The 17,654-nt window shown below is 35.6% G+C and overlaps 1 protein-coding gene across 1 annotated transcript in view; it reads left to right on the top strand.

Moving 5' to 3' along the window:
- Positions 1-17,654, top strand: part of dimm (basic helix-loop-helix family member dimmed) — an 83,985-nt gene that overhangs the window by 31,943 nt on the left and 34,388 nt on the right. Inside the window, exon 2 of the mRNA XM_075295398.1 lies at positions 16,077-16,362. Coding sequence (XP_075151513.1) covers positions 16,102-16,362 — 261 coding nt within the window. The 5' untranslated portion in view covers positions 16,077-16,101. The remainder of the gene's footprint in view (positions 1-16,076; positions 16,363-17,654) is intronic.

Raw genomic sequence — 17,654 nt, 5'->3', positions numbered from 1 at the left:
AATATACTCAACTGAAGCATAAAGATTAACTAAATTCGTGTCTTCCACAAAATAGTTCAATATTTCTTTAAATTTGCAAATTTTATTACAAATGCGTTCATCATGAACTTCGTATGTCACTAAAGACATTCTTTCAATTTTGAACTCCAAGTTTTTCCTTCAAACTACAAAATTTTCTTTAACAAGTGAAAAAACTTAATTATGTCTAATAAATTTTGTTGAATTTGTCGAAAAATATTTACTTATTTTTATGACATCGGCGTGATGCCAAAATTTTCTAAAATTAACCAAATTTTTCTTCCTGGTGGGTTCACTGTTTTTTCAGTGTAGTTTTCTAATTGCAACATGTTACAAATAAGTTAATACTTTTTGTCAAATTGAAGAAAATTTTATAAAAATGATTAATTTTTTCTGTTGCTTAAGAAAATTTCAAATGTTGGAAGAAAAAATTGGATTTAAAAATTGTTAAAATGTCTTTAGCGCTGTACGAAGTTCGAGACAGGTAAAATTTTAGTAAAATTTACTCATTTGAGAGACTTATGAACTCAATTTAAGCAACTTCTGCCATTTTAGGAAAATATGAACTATTTTATTTTTTAGTAAAATTGTGCACTATATTTGTATACAACTTTTTTTCTTATTTTTAGTTCACATCATTAAAGTTAGCAAAAAATTATTCGAATAAGGAACATTTACTCATATTGTGCAAAATTTAACTAAAATCAAATAATCTTCATGAACTAAAATAAAGTTCAGTTGGCATTAGAGCCCCTTTTTTCTGGGTGTAGAAAAACTTACCACATTGAAAAAATCCATCCAGTAGGTACATTAGTGGAATCATATCATAATGGGACATTTTTGAAATTCTTCTCAGAATATATTTGAAATAAAAATATTACAAAATTAGAAAAAAATCCATTGGCCATTATACCATTCAGTATTAAAGGTGGGTATTAACTTCTGGTTTAGTCGCTAAAATCGCCATTTTCACGATTACTTTTCTTTAATAATCCATTTTAAAGAATGTAAACTTTATAAAAGCTTGGCATCAAAGACGTATAATTTTATACTTTTATTACTGATTTATTTTTGATGTTAGCGACTAAACTCGAACTTAGCACTTACCTTTAGGAATTGTTGTAACATAAAAAATAGAGTTTCAAAAAAATGTTTTAATCTGCAACCTGTGATCCAGATGTAGAGTAAATAAAAATCAACCTATTACTACTCATGAAGTCGTTTATTTTTCATGTAAATCAATTTAAAATCAACAATAATTTTAAACCTTTAACAAAAATATTCTGTTCCTTAATCGGCGATTTGTGTTTTAGTTCTATATTTTTTATCAACATAAATTGTTTTTTTTTTTACATCACAACATTCACTGCTCATTTTCTAAAACGTTTCGAACTAAATGTATTTTCATTAACGAACACAAATACTTCACGCATTTTTTTGTTTTCAATAAAAAAAAACACGTGTTCACATCATAAATGCATCAACAGAACTGAATGCTAGAATAAAACTCGAAGACTCAAATAGTCATAAAAAAAGCATCAAGAAAAAAAACAACTCCACACACACGATCCCTTTCTGATCTCGATTTTGCAACAAAACAACTATCTCCACAAAAGAAACCAACAACACACAAGGAACATTCCAGAAATTCATCCACACTGTCTCTAGAATCAAAACAACCAACAACAGCATAAAAGACGCAATAACAAACCCAAACACTCATACGAGATGTACACAAAATGTCTCTACAAACCCCCTCACATGATGCAATGATTTCATTGCTCTCTTCTCACTTAATTTTCCAATAGCACATTTATTCATTAGTTGGAATTCTATCTATAAGATAAGATAAAATATATTCCAAATTTACGAGGAATCTATAAAAAATGATAACCACCCGTCAAGGCTTATTTTAACTACCCAGCAAAAAAATTTGGAAGTTCTTCCAAAGGCACAACTTTAAAAGCACTTCCAGAAGGTGCACTCCCAATGATGTTCTTTATTTTAACTACCCAGGAAGTTCTTTTAATTCAATTTTTTATAACTTGGTTTTTTCATACTTTTAATGGGTAATTTTAACTTTTTTTCCTTCAAATAGGTTAAAAACAGAGTAAGAATTCATAAAATGGTACAAATCATTTAAATTTTGTCGACAAAAATGCTAAATCCAATCTGAAAAAATTGTGAATTTTTGAAAATATTTGAGGTCAAACGTTTCCGACAAGCGTTAGAATCCATTAAAAATTATAAAAAATTATAAAAATTATTTATTTGACAAAATATCACAGAATTTTTTAATTTACATCCAAAACATTGAATTCGGATCACACCTAAAGAAGCGATGGAAATTTAGTGCAACGGATGTTGAAATGGAGGACTTCCATCCTATGATAAGCCCATGTTAAATTCATCGCTTCTGCGTCAATTTTGCACCACTTCCGGATCCAAAAAGGACATTTTCATTACTTTTTTGGCGACGCTTTTTTTGCTGGGTACTTTATCTAAAATTTTCAATATGGGGAAAAATACACAAATACAGACATCATTCGAATCGGCAATGTCATTAAGTTGATTTTTACTACAAAATTGCTTATACTGCCTATTTATTTTTATAATACAATCAACGATGCATTAACTACTGTGTTGGATTTAAGGAAAAATCATTCCCATTTCATAGTTAGCGAACTAAAAACATTTACTGAAATTTTATACGTTTTCCTTTAGATAAGTTAGTTTTCGTTGTGGTTACGAAAACTGAACTATATTACAGTAAATTTTTTGAACGATGTGGAATTTCAAATTGTCCTTAAATTTACAAGACACTTTTTTTCTGTGTACCACTAAATATAAAAACAATTACAAGCAGAGCACAATTCAAAAGCAAATTTTTATCTATTTTCTTTAATATTGACATCTTCAGCAATAATAGGTAATTTTCACCCAAAGAAATTTGTTAGTAGGGACAGCAGAAAAGTCTGCTGAAATAGCAAACATTTCCTGCTATTTTTTAAGCTCGATTACACTAAAACATGTTTTATTTTGGCTAAAACAAATAAAAATGTCAACTTAGGTGCTATCCTAACATAATTAAGACAATATTTTATGAATATCTATATTATTTGACCAAAAATCTGAATATTTATCGAATTGAGGCATAACAGCAAACAAAATGTTTGCCGATCGTATTTAGAAGCTTGTAAGTATATTACAGGGAAAAAATATACCAAAAACTACTTTTGGTTCTTAAATATGCTATAGGGAAAAATGTATAACCTAAATATTTTATAAATTGTTGTTCATTAGGCCCTGAAGTACAAAAATATAACAGCAGACATCGACTGCTGTTTTTAGCAGACTTTTTTCTATGAGTGTACGCTATCCATTCACTTCTTTTTATTGTAATTATCATAATTATACTGTATTTTAATTGGCAATAAGATTCATATAATCTCTAAAAACGTTTATTAATTGATCCTGTTTAAGTTAACATTCAACTTTGATCTTTTATTTATTCTTTTTATTTCTTTTTACCTCATTCATTTATCTTATTTAAACCATAATTTTTACATACCGTTTTAGTTTAATTAATGTTATTAAATTTTGTTATGATATAAATCTGTTCGCCTACAATCGAATGCCTGTACTATAGGACCTTGAGTCTTGTTGTGCAGGAACCAAACTCAATAAATACAAATACAATACAAGAATGCGGATTTTTTTTACTGACCTTTACTTATACATGAGAAAATTAATGAGAAAAAAGAGAATGAGAATTACATAAATGAGATCAGTATCTCAATTTTAATTTTATAGAGCCTAAATTTAAAGCTAGATATCTCCCTAAAAACTGTTCTTACTTTACAGAAGCTCCAACTTTGGCTCGGAATTAATACCGAAATTTTTAAGAGAAGTTCAAAATCTTTGAATCCAAATAAATTTTTTAAGTGTACTTGGATTTAGGAATACCGCACTTACTTTTGACACCGCTGTGACTTGATCCATGTAAACTTTTCTTTTTAATTTGTTTGGGTGTATCACTAATATAATGTAAAAGACCGTGTTGACATGGCCACAGGTGTCTGCTATAAAAGATGCATATCTTATGTCTGCAGTATTTTATGGAGCATTCACCCACATTCACTGTTGCGACAATTCATCCTCCTACACACATATCATTATGTGTTAACTGTTGCATGCTGTTGACGACGATGATGATGATGATGATGCACTTGGCGCCATTTGTGGAACACATGTTTGTTTTTCAAGCCGGCACTGAGCAATGGAACAATGGCTATTTAAGAAGTCGCCATGATATTGGGAAATGCACTCTCCTGGTACATGAGCATCAAAGACCATACATTAAAGTTGTAAAATGTTCATTAAAATGTTCCTGTCCCTGCAGTTGCTTCTGCTGAACCATTCCCATGGTGTGATGCTAAATTTACTGATTTCATATTTTGCTTTGTTGTTACTAGAGGTGTGCATGTGACACGAAATTGTCGTGACTCACGAAAATTTTCGTGACTGAGTCGTGAGTCACGCTCATGTGAACGGCGTGAGTGTGATTAACAAACCAAAGTGTCGTGCGTGAGCGTGAATCACGAAAACAATATCTTCGTGAGTGTGCGTGAGTAACGAATTACGCTCACGAAAATAATCCCGCTCTCCAACATAAAACGCTTAAAAGTTAAATTCATTTGCGATTTTAGTGACACCTAGGATGCTAAGAGTTTAATAACGCTCTCGATTTTAATCGTGCTCATTATTTCCGACGTGTCCCTCAGGTAAATTACTCATAAAATTATTCGTGAGTCACGACATATTTCGTTAGTCACAATATTTTTCGTGAGTCGCGGTATTTTTCGTGAGTCACCACATTTTCGTGCGTGAGTACACGTTTTCTTTTCGTGAGTGTGCGTGAGACCTACCAAACAATAGCGTGCGCGAGTGTGCCTGAGTATGATATTTCCGTCGTGAGTGTGCGTAAGCGTGAGTAAAATATTACTCACGTACACACCTCTAGTTGTTACTGACGACTGGGAGCTAAACAATGGAATAACTCTGAATGACATAGTAGTAAAGTACCAACGGAGGAGGAGAATTGTATCAACCTCGGCCAGTGGCAAAATGATTATTGTTAGGAGAGGACAATCCTTTTGGCGATTTTTTGCATTTGTTATGATTGTAACCCTATAACCTTATTCCTAAAACGATGGCACAAGCTTCCTGAAAACTAAGAAAACTCCAAGAAGGATACAAAAAGACCAACGACACCAAAGAATAGCGACAACTTAGCAAGCAAGGGGATACGAAATGCAATGGATGAAAATATCGCTAGGAACCCCCTACAATGTTTATTACTGTTGTATCAACACCACCACCACCACCAATAACAACACCAACCCATACAACAAAAAGAAACCTTTGTTGTTGTTACTACTACTACCACTCGCATAGTTTTTTTCAGTCGTTGTTAATGCGTTGTTAAGTAATAGCAGCGGTATTGTTTAATAATAACAAGAAAGAAGGACATCATCAACATTACAATCAATTGTCGAGCGGAAAGTGTGGCATTTCTCACCAGTAAAAGCAAAACAAGAAAGAAAAGTGCGACAAACTCTTAAAGCGCTGTTAAACAGGGCATTCTAAATGGAAATGCTCGTTCAGAAGCCCATTCAAATGGACTTTCAAATGTTGTGCCACCATAAACGAGTTGATTAGATGAGGACGAATTTAGGACTAAATTCATGCCGAAATCTCACGTATAAAATAAATTTTCACCTTGTAAAATTTACAAGAAGAAGAAAGCTCGTTTGAAATACACGTTGGCCTCAGAAGTTTCATTTGCTTAAAATAATGACAGCAAGGTTCATGCAGCTGCAATCGCAGCACAATCTGCACATGAAAATGACATTGTGTGCTCTGAGTGTGCTAGAAATTTTGCTATATAATATAAACTTGGTTTCTGAATCCGTAAAATAACACGTAAATGATAGGATCCACCATACATTTCGGGGAGTTTCGCCGATAACCACATATTAACTTTTTCATTTCTCCAAAGAATTATAGGACAGAGTTTCCATTTATGCAATTCAACCTTTTTCGATACATAATGAAATTGAAAATATCTTGAGACCTTTCATAAAGAAATTAATTTTTTAGCGACTAATGACACATCCAAAAATTCTTAACCTACATTTTTATACCCTTCACCACTACTGTGGTACAGGGTATAATAAGTTTGTGCATTTGTATGTAACGCCAAGAAGGAGTAATCATAGACCAACCTTTTAGTATACGGATCGGCTTAGAATTAAATTCTGAGTCGATTTAGCGATGTCCGTCTGTCTGTCTGTCCGTCTGTCTGTCCGTCTGTCTGTCTGTCTGTCTGTTGATGTATTTTTGTGTGCAAAGTACAGCTCGCAGTTTTAGTCCGATTGTCCTAAAATTTGGTATAGGGTCCTGTTTCGGCCCAAAGACGATCCCTATTGATTTTGGAAAAAATCGGTTCAGATTTAGATATAGCTACCATATATATTTTTCACCGATCTGGTCATAATTGGCGTGTATATCAACCGATCTTCCTCAAATTCCGTAGATCTGAATATTTTATGAGTCTCGAAAAACTTGCAAAATATCAGCAAAATCGGTTCAGATTTAGATATAGCTCCCATATATAGCTTTCGCCCGATTTACACTCATATGACCACAGAGGCCAATTTTTAACTCCGATTTAGTTGAAATTTTGCGCAGGGAGTAGAATTAGCATTGTAGCCATGCGTGCCAAATTTGGTTGAAATCGGTTCAGATTTAGATATATCTCCCATATATACCTTTCGCCCGATTTACACTCATATGACCACAGAGGCCAATTTTTAACTCCGATTTAGTTGAAATTTTGCACAGGGAGTAGAACTAGCATTGTTACTATGCGTGCCAAATTTGGTTGAAATCGGTTCAGATTTGGATATATCTCCCATATATAGCTTTCGCCCGATTTACACTCATATGACCACAGAGGCCAATTTTTAACTCCGATTTAGTTGAAATTTTGCACAGGGAGTCTAATTAGCATTGTAGCTATGCGTGCCAAATTTGGTTGAAATCGGTTCAGATTTAGATATATCTCCCATATATAGCTTTCGCCCGATTTACACTCATATGTCCACAGAGGCCAATTTTTAACTCCGATTTAGTTGAAATTTTGTACAGGGAGTAGAATTAGCATTGTTGCTATGCGTGCCAAATTTGGTTGAAATCGGTTCAGATTTAGATATATCTCCCATATATAGCTTTCGCCCGATTTACACTCATATGTCCACAGAGGCCAATTTTTAACTCCGATTTAGTTGAAATTTTGCACAGGGAAGAGAATAAGCATTGTTGCTATGCGTGCCAAATTTGGTTGAAATCGGTTCAGATTTAGATATAGCTTCCATATATATGTTTTTCTGATTTCGACAAAAATGGTCAAAATACCAACATTTTCCTTGTAAAATCGCCACTGCTTAGTCGAAAGTTTGTAAAAATGACTCTAATTTTCCTAAACTTCTAATACATATATATCGAACGATAAATCATAAATAAACTTTTTTGAAGTTTCCTTAAAATTGCTTCAGATTTAAACGTTTCCCATATTTTTTTTACTAACATTGTGTTCCACCCTAGTGCATTAGCCGACTTAAATTTTGAGTCTATAGATTTTGTAGAAGTCTATCAAATTCTTCCAGATCAAGTGATATTTAAATGTATGTATATGGGACAAACCTTTATATATAGCCCCCAACACATTTGACGGATGTGATATGGTATCGAAAATTTAGATCTACAAAGTGGTGCAGGGTATAATATAGTCGGCCCCGCCCGACTTTAGACTTTCCTTACTGGTTTTATACCTTATTGTTCCAAGAATATATAAAAAATATACAAACGTATATATATTTTTTTTCGAAAAAATATAATGCATTGAAAAAAAAATTGCGGAAATTTTCTGCATTTTTTGATTTCCAGAGGCTACAGCAAGCAAACGGCTCAATAAATTTCACGTTTTGAATTTTTTATTATTTGCTTGAGCATTTAGCTCAAAGATTGCGCTTTTAGATATTTCTTATATTTACTAATAAATTATTTAAAATTTTGTTTGTACGTATACCTTTAAAATTTTCGAAAATTGCCAAAATCCTGACTTCAACTGCGTTGAGCAACTTTTTGGCAAAAGTTTTTCAAAATCTTTTTTCACAGTTTTTATTACAATCATTGAGAGATTCTAAAATTGTAAGTGCTCATTAAAAAATTTGTGTTTTGAAAAATCTCATACATTTCCTGGACAGGTCTAGTATAGATATATCTAACACCATAACATCCCAGTTGTGCCTTTGGAACAACCTCCAGTTCCAAAGGCACAACATTAAAAGCACTTCCAAAAATGTCCTCCAAAGAATATTCTTTATTTTATCTTCTTAAAATTCAATTTTTTATTATACCCTCCACCATATGATGGGGGGTATATTAACTTTGTCATTCCGTTTGTAACACATCGAAATATTGCTCTCAGACCCCATAAAGTATATATATTCTGGGTCGTGGTGAAATTCTGAGTCGATCTGAGCATGTCCGTCCGTCCGTCCGTCTGTTGAAATCACGCTAACTTCCGAACGAAACAAGCTATCGACTTGAAACTTGGCACAAGTAGTTGTTATTGATGTAGGTCGGATGGTATTGCAAATGGGCCATATCGGTCCACTTTTACGTATAGCCCCCATATAAACGTACCCCCAAATTTGGCTTGCGAGGCCTATAAGAGAAGCAATTTTCATCCGATCCGACTGATCCACATCGGTCCATAATTATATATAGCCCCCATATAAACCGATCCCCCGATTTGGCTTGCGAGGCCTCTAAGAGAAGCAAATTTCATCCGATCCGGCTGAAATTTGGTACATGGTGTTAGTATATGGTCTCTAACAACCATGCAAAAATTGGTCCACATCGGTCCATAATCATATAGAGGCCCCATATAACCGATCCCCCGTTTTGGCTTGCGAGGCCTCTAAGAGAAGCAAATTTCATCCGATCCGGCTGAAATTTGGTACATGGTGTTAATATATGGTCTGTAACAACCATACAAAAACTGGTTTACATCGGTCCATAATTATATATAGCCCCCATATAAACCGATCCCCCATTTGGATGGCGAGGCCGCTAAGAGAAGCAAATTTCATCCGATCCGGCTGAAATTTGGTACATGGTGTTAGTATATGGTCTCTCACAACCATGAAAAAATTGGTCCATATCGGTTCATAATTATATATAGCCCCCATATAAACCGATCACCAGATTTGACCTCCGGAGCCTCTTGGAAGACCAAAATTCATCTGATTCAGTTGAAATTTGGTACGTGGTGTTAATATATGGCCTCAAACTCCCATGCAAAAATTGGTCGATATCGGTCCATAATTATATATAGCCCCCATATAAACCGATCCCCAGATTTGACCTCCAGAGCCCCTTGGAAGAGCAAAATTCTTCCCATTCGGTTGAAATTTGGTACGTGATGTTAGTATATGGTATCCAACAACAATGCAGGAATTGGTTCCTATCAGTCCATAATTATATATAGCTCCCATATAAACCGATCCCCAGATTTGACCTCCGGTGCCTTTTTGGAGAAGCAAAATTCATCCGATCTTCTTGAAATTTGGTACGTGGTGGAAGTATAGATATATAACAACCATGGCAAAAGTGGTCCATATCAGTCCATAATCATACATAGCCTCATATAAACCGATCCCGAGATTTGGTTTGGAGCCTCTTGGAGGAGCAAATTTCATCCGAGTGAGTTGAAATTTGGTACATTGTGCTAGTATATGGTCGTTAACAGCCATGCCTAACTAGGTCCATATCGGTCTATAGTTATATATGGCCCTCAGATAAATCGATCCCCAATCACACAAAAATTGGTCCATATCAAGTTCATAATTGTATATAGCCCCCATATAAGCGACCCCCATATTTCAATTCTGGCTCTCTACGTACCGTGCAAAAAGTCCATATCGATTCCTAATTATTTGTAGACTTAACTATACATAACTTTTTTGTCTAATATATACCACGTATGGACTAACTCACAATTTAGAAAACGATGTTAAGAAGTTTTAAGATACCACAACCCAAGTAATTCGATTGTGGATGTTAGTCTTTCATAGAAGTTTCTACGCAATCCATGGTGGAGGGTACATAAGATTCGGCCTGGCCGAACTTACGGCCGTATATACTTGTTGGTAACTTTGTTTTTTTTTTTAACAAGTTAAAAACTAACTTTTATTAAAATGGGTTAAAAACAGAATATAAGAGTTTATAAAATGGTAAAAATTATTTAAATTTTGTCGAAAAAAATTATTAATCCATTGTAAAAAAATTGCAAATATTTGAGATCAAATGTTTCAGAAAAGCGTTACAATAAATTTAAAGTCTTCAAAAAATTATCAAAAATATTTATATGACAAAATACCTCACAAGTTTTTTATATACATCCAAACACTGAATTTCGATCATACCTTAAGAAGTGGTGCAAATTCAGTGCAACGGCTGTTGAAATGGAGGACAACCATCCTATGACAAACCCGTGTTAAATTCATCCGCTGCGCCAATTTTGTACCACAACCGGATTCAAAAAGTACATTTCACTACTTTTTCGCCGAGGCTTTGTTTGCTGCGATGGCTCAAAAGGACCATGTATATTTTTGATCTTGATCTTTTAATTTTTAAACTTGCTTGTGGCAAAAAATAAAATTATACAAATTTCAAGTATATACGAGTACACACTATTTGCAATTTGCGCGTCAGTCAATTGTTGGTTATTGCATATGTTGTTGGACGAACCATGTTGTCTAAACTACCTTCCGCTCATTTATTATTATTATTACTTTTGGAATTGGAACTTTTGGAATTGGTACTTTGGATCATTCCCTTTTCATGTTATAATAAAATGTGCTACAAATAACAGGTTGGCTGATAAGTCCCCGGTCTGACACATAGATGGCGTCGCTATTATTAAATGCATATTATTTTTATATAGTACCAACCTTCAAATGATTCGTGTCAAAATTTGTCTGTAAGTCAATTAGTTTGTGAGATAGAGCGTCTCTTGTGAAGCAACTTTTGTTATTGTGAAAAAATGGAAAAAAGGAATTTCGTGTTTTGATAAAATACTGTTTTCTGAAGGGAAAAAATACAGTGGAAGCAAAAACTTGGCTTACTAATGAGTTTCCGGACTCTGCCCCAGGGAAATTAACAATAATTGATTGGTATGCAAAGTTCAAGCGTGGTGAAATGAGCACGGAGGTCGGTGAACGCAGTGGACGCCCGAAAGGGGTGGTTACCGACGAAAACATCAAAAAAATCCACAAAATGATTTTGAATGACCGTAAAATAAAGTTGATCGAGATAGCAGAGGCCTTAAAGATATCAAAGGAACGTGTTGGTCATATCATTAATCAATATTTAGATATGCGGAAGCTCTGTGCAAAAAGGGTGCCGCGCGAGCTCACATTTGACCAAAAACAACAACGTGTTGATGATTCTGAGCGGTGTTTGCAGCTGTTAACTCGTAATACACCCGAGTTTTCCGTCGATATGTGACAATGGATGAAACATGGCCCCATCACAACACTCCTGAGTCCAATCGACAGTTGAGTGAGTGGACAGCGACCGGTGAACAGTCTCCGAAGTGTGGAAAGACTCAAAAGTCCGCTGGCAAAATAATGGCCTCTGTTTTTTGGGATGCGCATGGAATAATTTTTATCGATTATCTTGAGAAGGGAAAAACCATAAACAGTGACTTTTATATGGCGTTATTGGAGCGTTTGAAGGTCGAAATCGCGGCAAAACGGCCCCATATGAAGAAGAAAAAAGTGTTGTTCCACCAAGACAACGCACCGTGCCAGAAGTCATTGAGAACGATGGCAAAAATTCATGAATTGGGCTTCGAATTGCTTCCCCACCCACCGTATTCTCCAGATATGGCACCCAGCGACTTTTTCTTGTTCTCAGACCTCAAAAGGATGCTCGCAGGGAAAAAATTTGGCTGCAATGAAGAGGTGATCGCCGAAACTGAGGCCTATTTTGAGGCAAAACCGAAGGAGTACTACCAAAATGGTATCAAAAAATTGGAAGGTCGTTATAATCATTGTATCGCTCTTGAAGGGAACTATGTTGAATAATAAAAACGACTTTTGACAAAAAAAATGTGTTTTTCTTTGTTAGACCGGGGACTTACCAGCCAACCTGTTAAATATCCTTAATTTCTTATGTCGCCTTCAGATCTTTTCTAATTGTCCCCTTTCTTCCTTTCCTTCCTTTTTGTTTAGGTGTTAAAATTTTATTTCCCCGTCGAAAACTAACGATGTTTTTCGAAATATTGGAAAAATTAGTTTAAAAAAAGAATGTTTTTAAAAGCACCTCAAGGCGAAATAAAAAATAATCAAAACTATGTAATTTTATTCTGCTTTCACTGATTAATATTTGATTTTAGCGGTTAAGCTCCATCTATAAGGAGCAGAGAGCTCTCCGGATGACTGAGAAATGGGCGAAAGATAATGGTCTTGGTGTTAATCCAGCAAAGACAGCACTAGTCATGTACTGCAAAGATCGCAAAACTCCCACGGTTAGGCCCATTTCCTTAGGGGGTACTGAAATTCCCTTTGGGGAGTGTGCAAAATACCTTGGCGTTATTTTGGACAGGAAGCTGAACTTTAGGCTTAATATTGAAGAGAGGGCGAGAAAAGCTACGGTAGCTTTGTACTCGTGCAAAAAGGCAATAGGGAAAAGTGGGGACTAAGACCAAAAATTGTGCATTGGCTATACACGGCAGTAGTTAGACCTATAATGCTATATGGTGTTGTAGTCTGGTGGCCGGCACTTCAGAAACCGACTTGTTTAGATAAAGTTCAGCGTATGGCGAGCTTATGTATCTCAGGCGCATTTAGTAAGACAGGAACAGACTCCCTTAATGTCATGCTACATCTATTGCCTTTAGACATTTTGGCCAAACAGTCAGCTGCAACAACGGCTGTGCGGTTGCGCGAGCTATCGCTGTGGTCGGAAAAAATGTACGGTCATAGTTCGGTCCTCAAAGTAATGCCAAATGTGCCTAACGTAGTGGATTACACCCTGGCAAAACCACTTTTCGACAAAAAGTTTGAAACTCTAATTCCCAACAGTGAGGCGTGGTATACACAGACCCCGGGGAATAAAAGATATATAGATTTCTATACTGATGGCTCCAAATTGAATGGACAAGTGGAGTTCGGAGTATATTCTAAAGATCTGGAAATTCGAATAGCGAAAAGATTACTTAATCACTGTAGTGTTTTTCAGGCTGAAATATTGGCAATAAGAGAGGTGGTGAATTGGCTGAGAAGTAATGTTCCAACAAATATTGGCATTAATATATACTCAGACAGTCAACCTGCAATAAAATCCTTGGACTCTGTGTTCCTTAACTCAAAAACGGCCATAGACTGCCGCAAATCTCTCAACGAGATGGCTGAGCAGTACAATATTCACCTAATATGGGTGCCTGGCCATAGGAACATACCGGGTAACTGCGAAGCAGATGTGTTAGCAAGGCTAATAACTACCTTACATATTCTAGGGGAACTAGAATCTGTTGGTATGCCTCTGGCCATCTGCAAGCTCTTACTGCGTGAGAAGGCTGTTATGATGGCCAATATTCGATGGGAAAATTGCAAGGGTTGTAACGACACCAAGCAAATATGGCCCCATTTAAACTTAAACCGCACATTAGATATACTAGTGTTCTCAAGGCGTCAGATAGCACTCCTAATATCTGCTATAACGGGTCGCTGCCTGATAGGCGAATTTGCAAAAACTATAGGTGTGAAGTATAATGACTACTGTATGAGCTGTCATCATGCGGAGGAAAAGGAATCAATTAAACACCTCTTGTGTGAGTGTCCTGCTTTTTGTGTAAGGCGTAAGCGAATTTTAGGAGCATATAGCTTTAGATTACTGGCTGACCTGGAAAACGTTAACTTAAGCAGTTTGTTAATGGTTTTGGAGCAATCTGGTTGGTTCCACAAAAGTAAATAATAGAGAAGGTTCAGTGGTTAAGACTAGAAGTGCCCATATGTAATAGGTACTTTTAGTCAAATGTGGTATCACAATGGACTGAATAGTCTAAGTGAGCCTGAAAATTAATCAGGCTGCCACTTTAACCTAACCTAACCTAACCTCTATAAGGAAAACTACTACACTGCACAAAGAGTTTTCTTTCCTGAGGAACAAAATTTCAGACTTTAAAAACAAATGAACAGCAGAGAACAAATATTATTAAATTTTTCTGATATAAATCAATATTTTAGATTAATTGGCGGCTAAATTTGAGTCGAGATGAGTCGACACATTCGGCGGCGGCGTCGACTGCTAAAAACGGGTCGGCGACGGCTAAAATCGGCGGCGCGACTCGGCGGCTTAATTCTCTGATGAACAGTTTAGAGACAATTGTTGAACCACTTATCATAAATTCGGACATATTTTCTTTAAAAGGAAATACTTTATAAGAAAGGGGAATTTTTTTCTCTGGTCCTAGATATGGCAACCTAGTGCACATATGTCGCTGTGCTTCAGTCCCGGATTCAACTCCTAGCTCTTTCTCCTTATTCTCACATTTTTGTATAGAAATTAAGTAGACTGCAAAAATATCCTTACAGTTAAATGATTCGAGTTACAAGAAAACAAAATTTGTGGAACTAAAGCCAACATGGCTTTAATAATACTGAAAAATCCTTCAAAATCTATTGAAATCGTCTTCTTCTTTATTTATTTATTGACTTTTTGTATCTTGACCACAAATCTAAAATGCGTTTATAAATAGGAGTTGTCGTTAACATGTTTTTTAAAGACTCTGATGGCACATGAAAAAAAAATAAAATAAAATAAAAACTTGTAGAGATTACTACATATCTATCGACCGATAAATCGTAAAGACTCGTTTCCCCATATTTGTTTACTAATATTGTGCTCCGCCTCAGGGCATTAGCAGACGTAAACTTGAAGTCTTTCTTACACCGAAACAAAAGTGAACTGTTTTTTAGGAAGAATGAACTACCACGCACGAAAATTGAACTAAATTTTACTCCACATTTTGAGATTTCCACAAAGCGTTGTTAAAACCAGGAAATTTTAATTCCCTATCGTACATTTTAACTGCAGTTCACGAAATTACACCCTCTCATAGAAGAAAAAATGAACTAAAAGTAAAGAAGAAAATCATTGGCGCCAAATCATGACCATTTTAACCATACATTAGTTCATTCTTACTATTTTTGGGAATCGTACGAAAATTTTCATTTGTTTTAGTTCATATTGAACTTATTTGTACGGTCATTGAACTTTATACTCACGTGTAGTTCATAAAATTTTTGAGACATACTTAAAAAAAAGTAAGATTTCATTAAGCTGTGGAAAATTTCGATAGAAATAATAAAATTTAACTACAAGCAAATAATTTTTTCCAATAAAAGTAAGTTACATTTAGCGTTAGTTTAACTACGGAAATTTTTTTCTGTGTAGTAGTCTACAACCATTTGTGCTACTCGGTTCAGATTTAAATAAAATTCCCATATTCCCAGAAACCTTTATATAACTCCCAACAAATTTTAAGGATTTGAGATGGAATCGAGAAAGTAGATCTACAATGTGGTGCAGATTATAATATAGGCTACCCCTTCCCTCACTTGTTTTAAATCAAACATGGTTGCAGCTGAAACTGTTACGTGGTCGCCGCACAAAACTCTGCTATCATGTTATTTTGATCTTCGAATATGGTCATGACAATCATGTTTCTTTTGTTGCGTGTATATAAGACATCCTTGGAAATTGAAAATATTCGAAAATAATCTTGGCCAGTCATCTTTTAATCTTAAAAAGAAATCTAGGCAAGACTTTTTCTTATTTATTCTTATTTTCTTGTTTTTTTTTTCACAAATATATTTCATTATGAATATTCTCCACAACATGTGTTTTAAATCTTTCAGATAAACCCGCCCATACTACTTTACAATGAATCATGAATTGATGTGTAAACTTAACATGCACGACAATCAGGTGATGGACTTGATGGGTAGCCATGATTTCGTGCATTTACAACAGCAACAGCAGCAACAACAAAATATTCAACAGCAACAACAACAGCAAATGCTCAATTATCCTTTGACAGAATCGCAGACACAAACGACACCGCCAAGTGTACCACATTCAGATAATCCGGATAACAGTAGATCTTCGAGGCCAATAAGGCGAGCAAGTCGTAGGACTCCACAGGTATTTATGTTCATAATAGACAACTTATGTTTTTATACCCTCCACCATAGGATGGGGGTATATTAACTTTGTCATTCCGTTTGTAACACATCGAAATATTGCTCTAAGACCCCATAAAGTATATATATTCTGGGTCGTGGTGAAATTCTGAGTCGATCTAAGCATGTCCGTCCGTCCGTCCGTCTGTCCGTCTGTCCGGCTGTCCGTCCGTCTGTGGAAATCACGCTAACTTCCGAACGAAACTAGCAATCGACTTGAAACTTGGCACAAGTAGTTGTTATTGATGTAGGTCGGATGGTATTGAAAATGGGCCATATCGGCCCACGTTTACGTATAGCCCCCATATAAACCGATCCCCAAATTTGGCTTGCGGAGCCTTCCGGAGCAGCAAAATTTATCCGATCCGGTTGAAATTTGGTACGTGGTCTAAGTATACGGTCGCTAACAACCATGCAAAAATTGGTCCATATCGGTCCATAATTATATATAGCCCCCATATAAACCGATCCCCAGATTTGACCTCCGGAGCCTCTTGGAGGGGAAAAATTCATCCGATCCGGTTGAAATTTGGTACGTGGTCTAAGTATACAGTCTCTAACAACCATGCAAAAATTGGTCCATATCGGTCCATAAATATATATAGCTCCCATATAAACCGATCCCCAGATTTGACCTCCGGAGCCTCTTGGAGGAGCAAACTTCATCCTACCCGATTGAAATTTGGTACGTGGTGTTAGTATATGGTCTCTAACAACCATGCAAAAACTGGTCCATATCGGTCCATAATTATATATAGCTCCCATATAAACCGATCCCCAGATTTGACCTCCGGAGCCTCTTGGAGGGGCAAAATTCATCCGATCCGTTTGAAATTGGGTACCTGATGTTAGTATACGGTCTCTAACAAGCATGCAAAAATTGGTCCATATCGGTCCATAATTATATATAGCTCCCATATAAACCGATCCCCAGATTTGAACTCTGGAGCCTCTTGGATGAGCAAAATTCATCCGATCCAATTGAAATTTAGTACGTGGTGTTAGTATATTGTCTCTAACAACCATGCAAAAATTGGTCCATATCGGTCCATAATTATATATAGCTCCCATATAAACCGATCCCCAGATTTGACCTCCGGAGCCTCTTGGAGGAGCAAAAGTCATCCGATGCGGTTGAAATTTGGTACATTTCGTTAGTATATGGCCTCTAACAGCCATGTAAAAATTGTCAAATTTTATTACTATAGAAAGTTTTGTCAAAATTTCATTTCTATAGAAAGTTTTGTAAAAAGT

The sequence above is a fragment of the Haematobia irritans genome, chromosome 2 (genome assembly GCF_050003625.1).
Source record: "Haematobia irritans isolate KBUSLIRL chromosome 2, ASM5000362v1, whole genome shotgun sequence".
NCBI lineage: Eukaryota > Metazoa > Arthropoda > Insecta > Diptera > Muscidae > Haematobia > Haematobia irritans.
The sequence above is the reverse complement of the archived record's forward strand: the minus strand, read 5'-3'. Positions and strand labels throughout refer to the sequence as shown.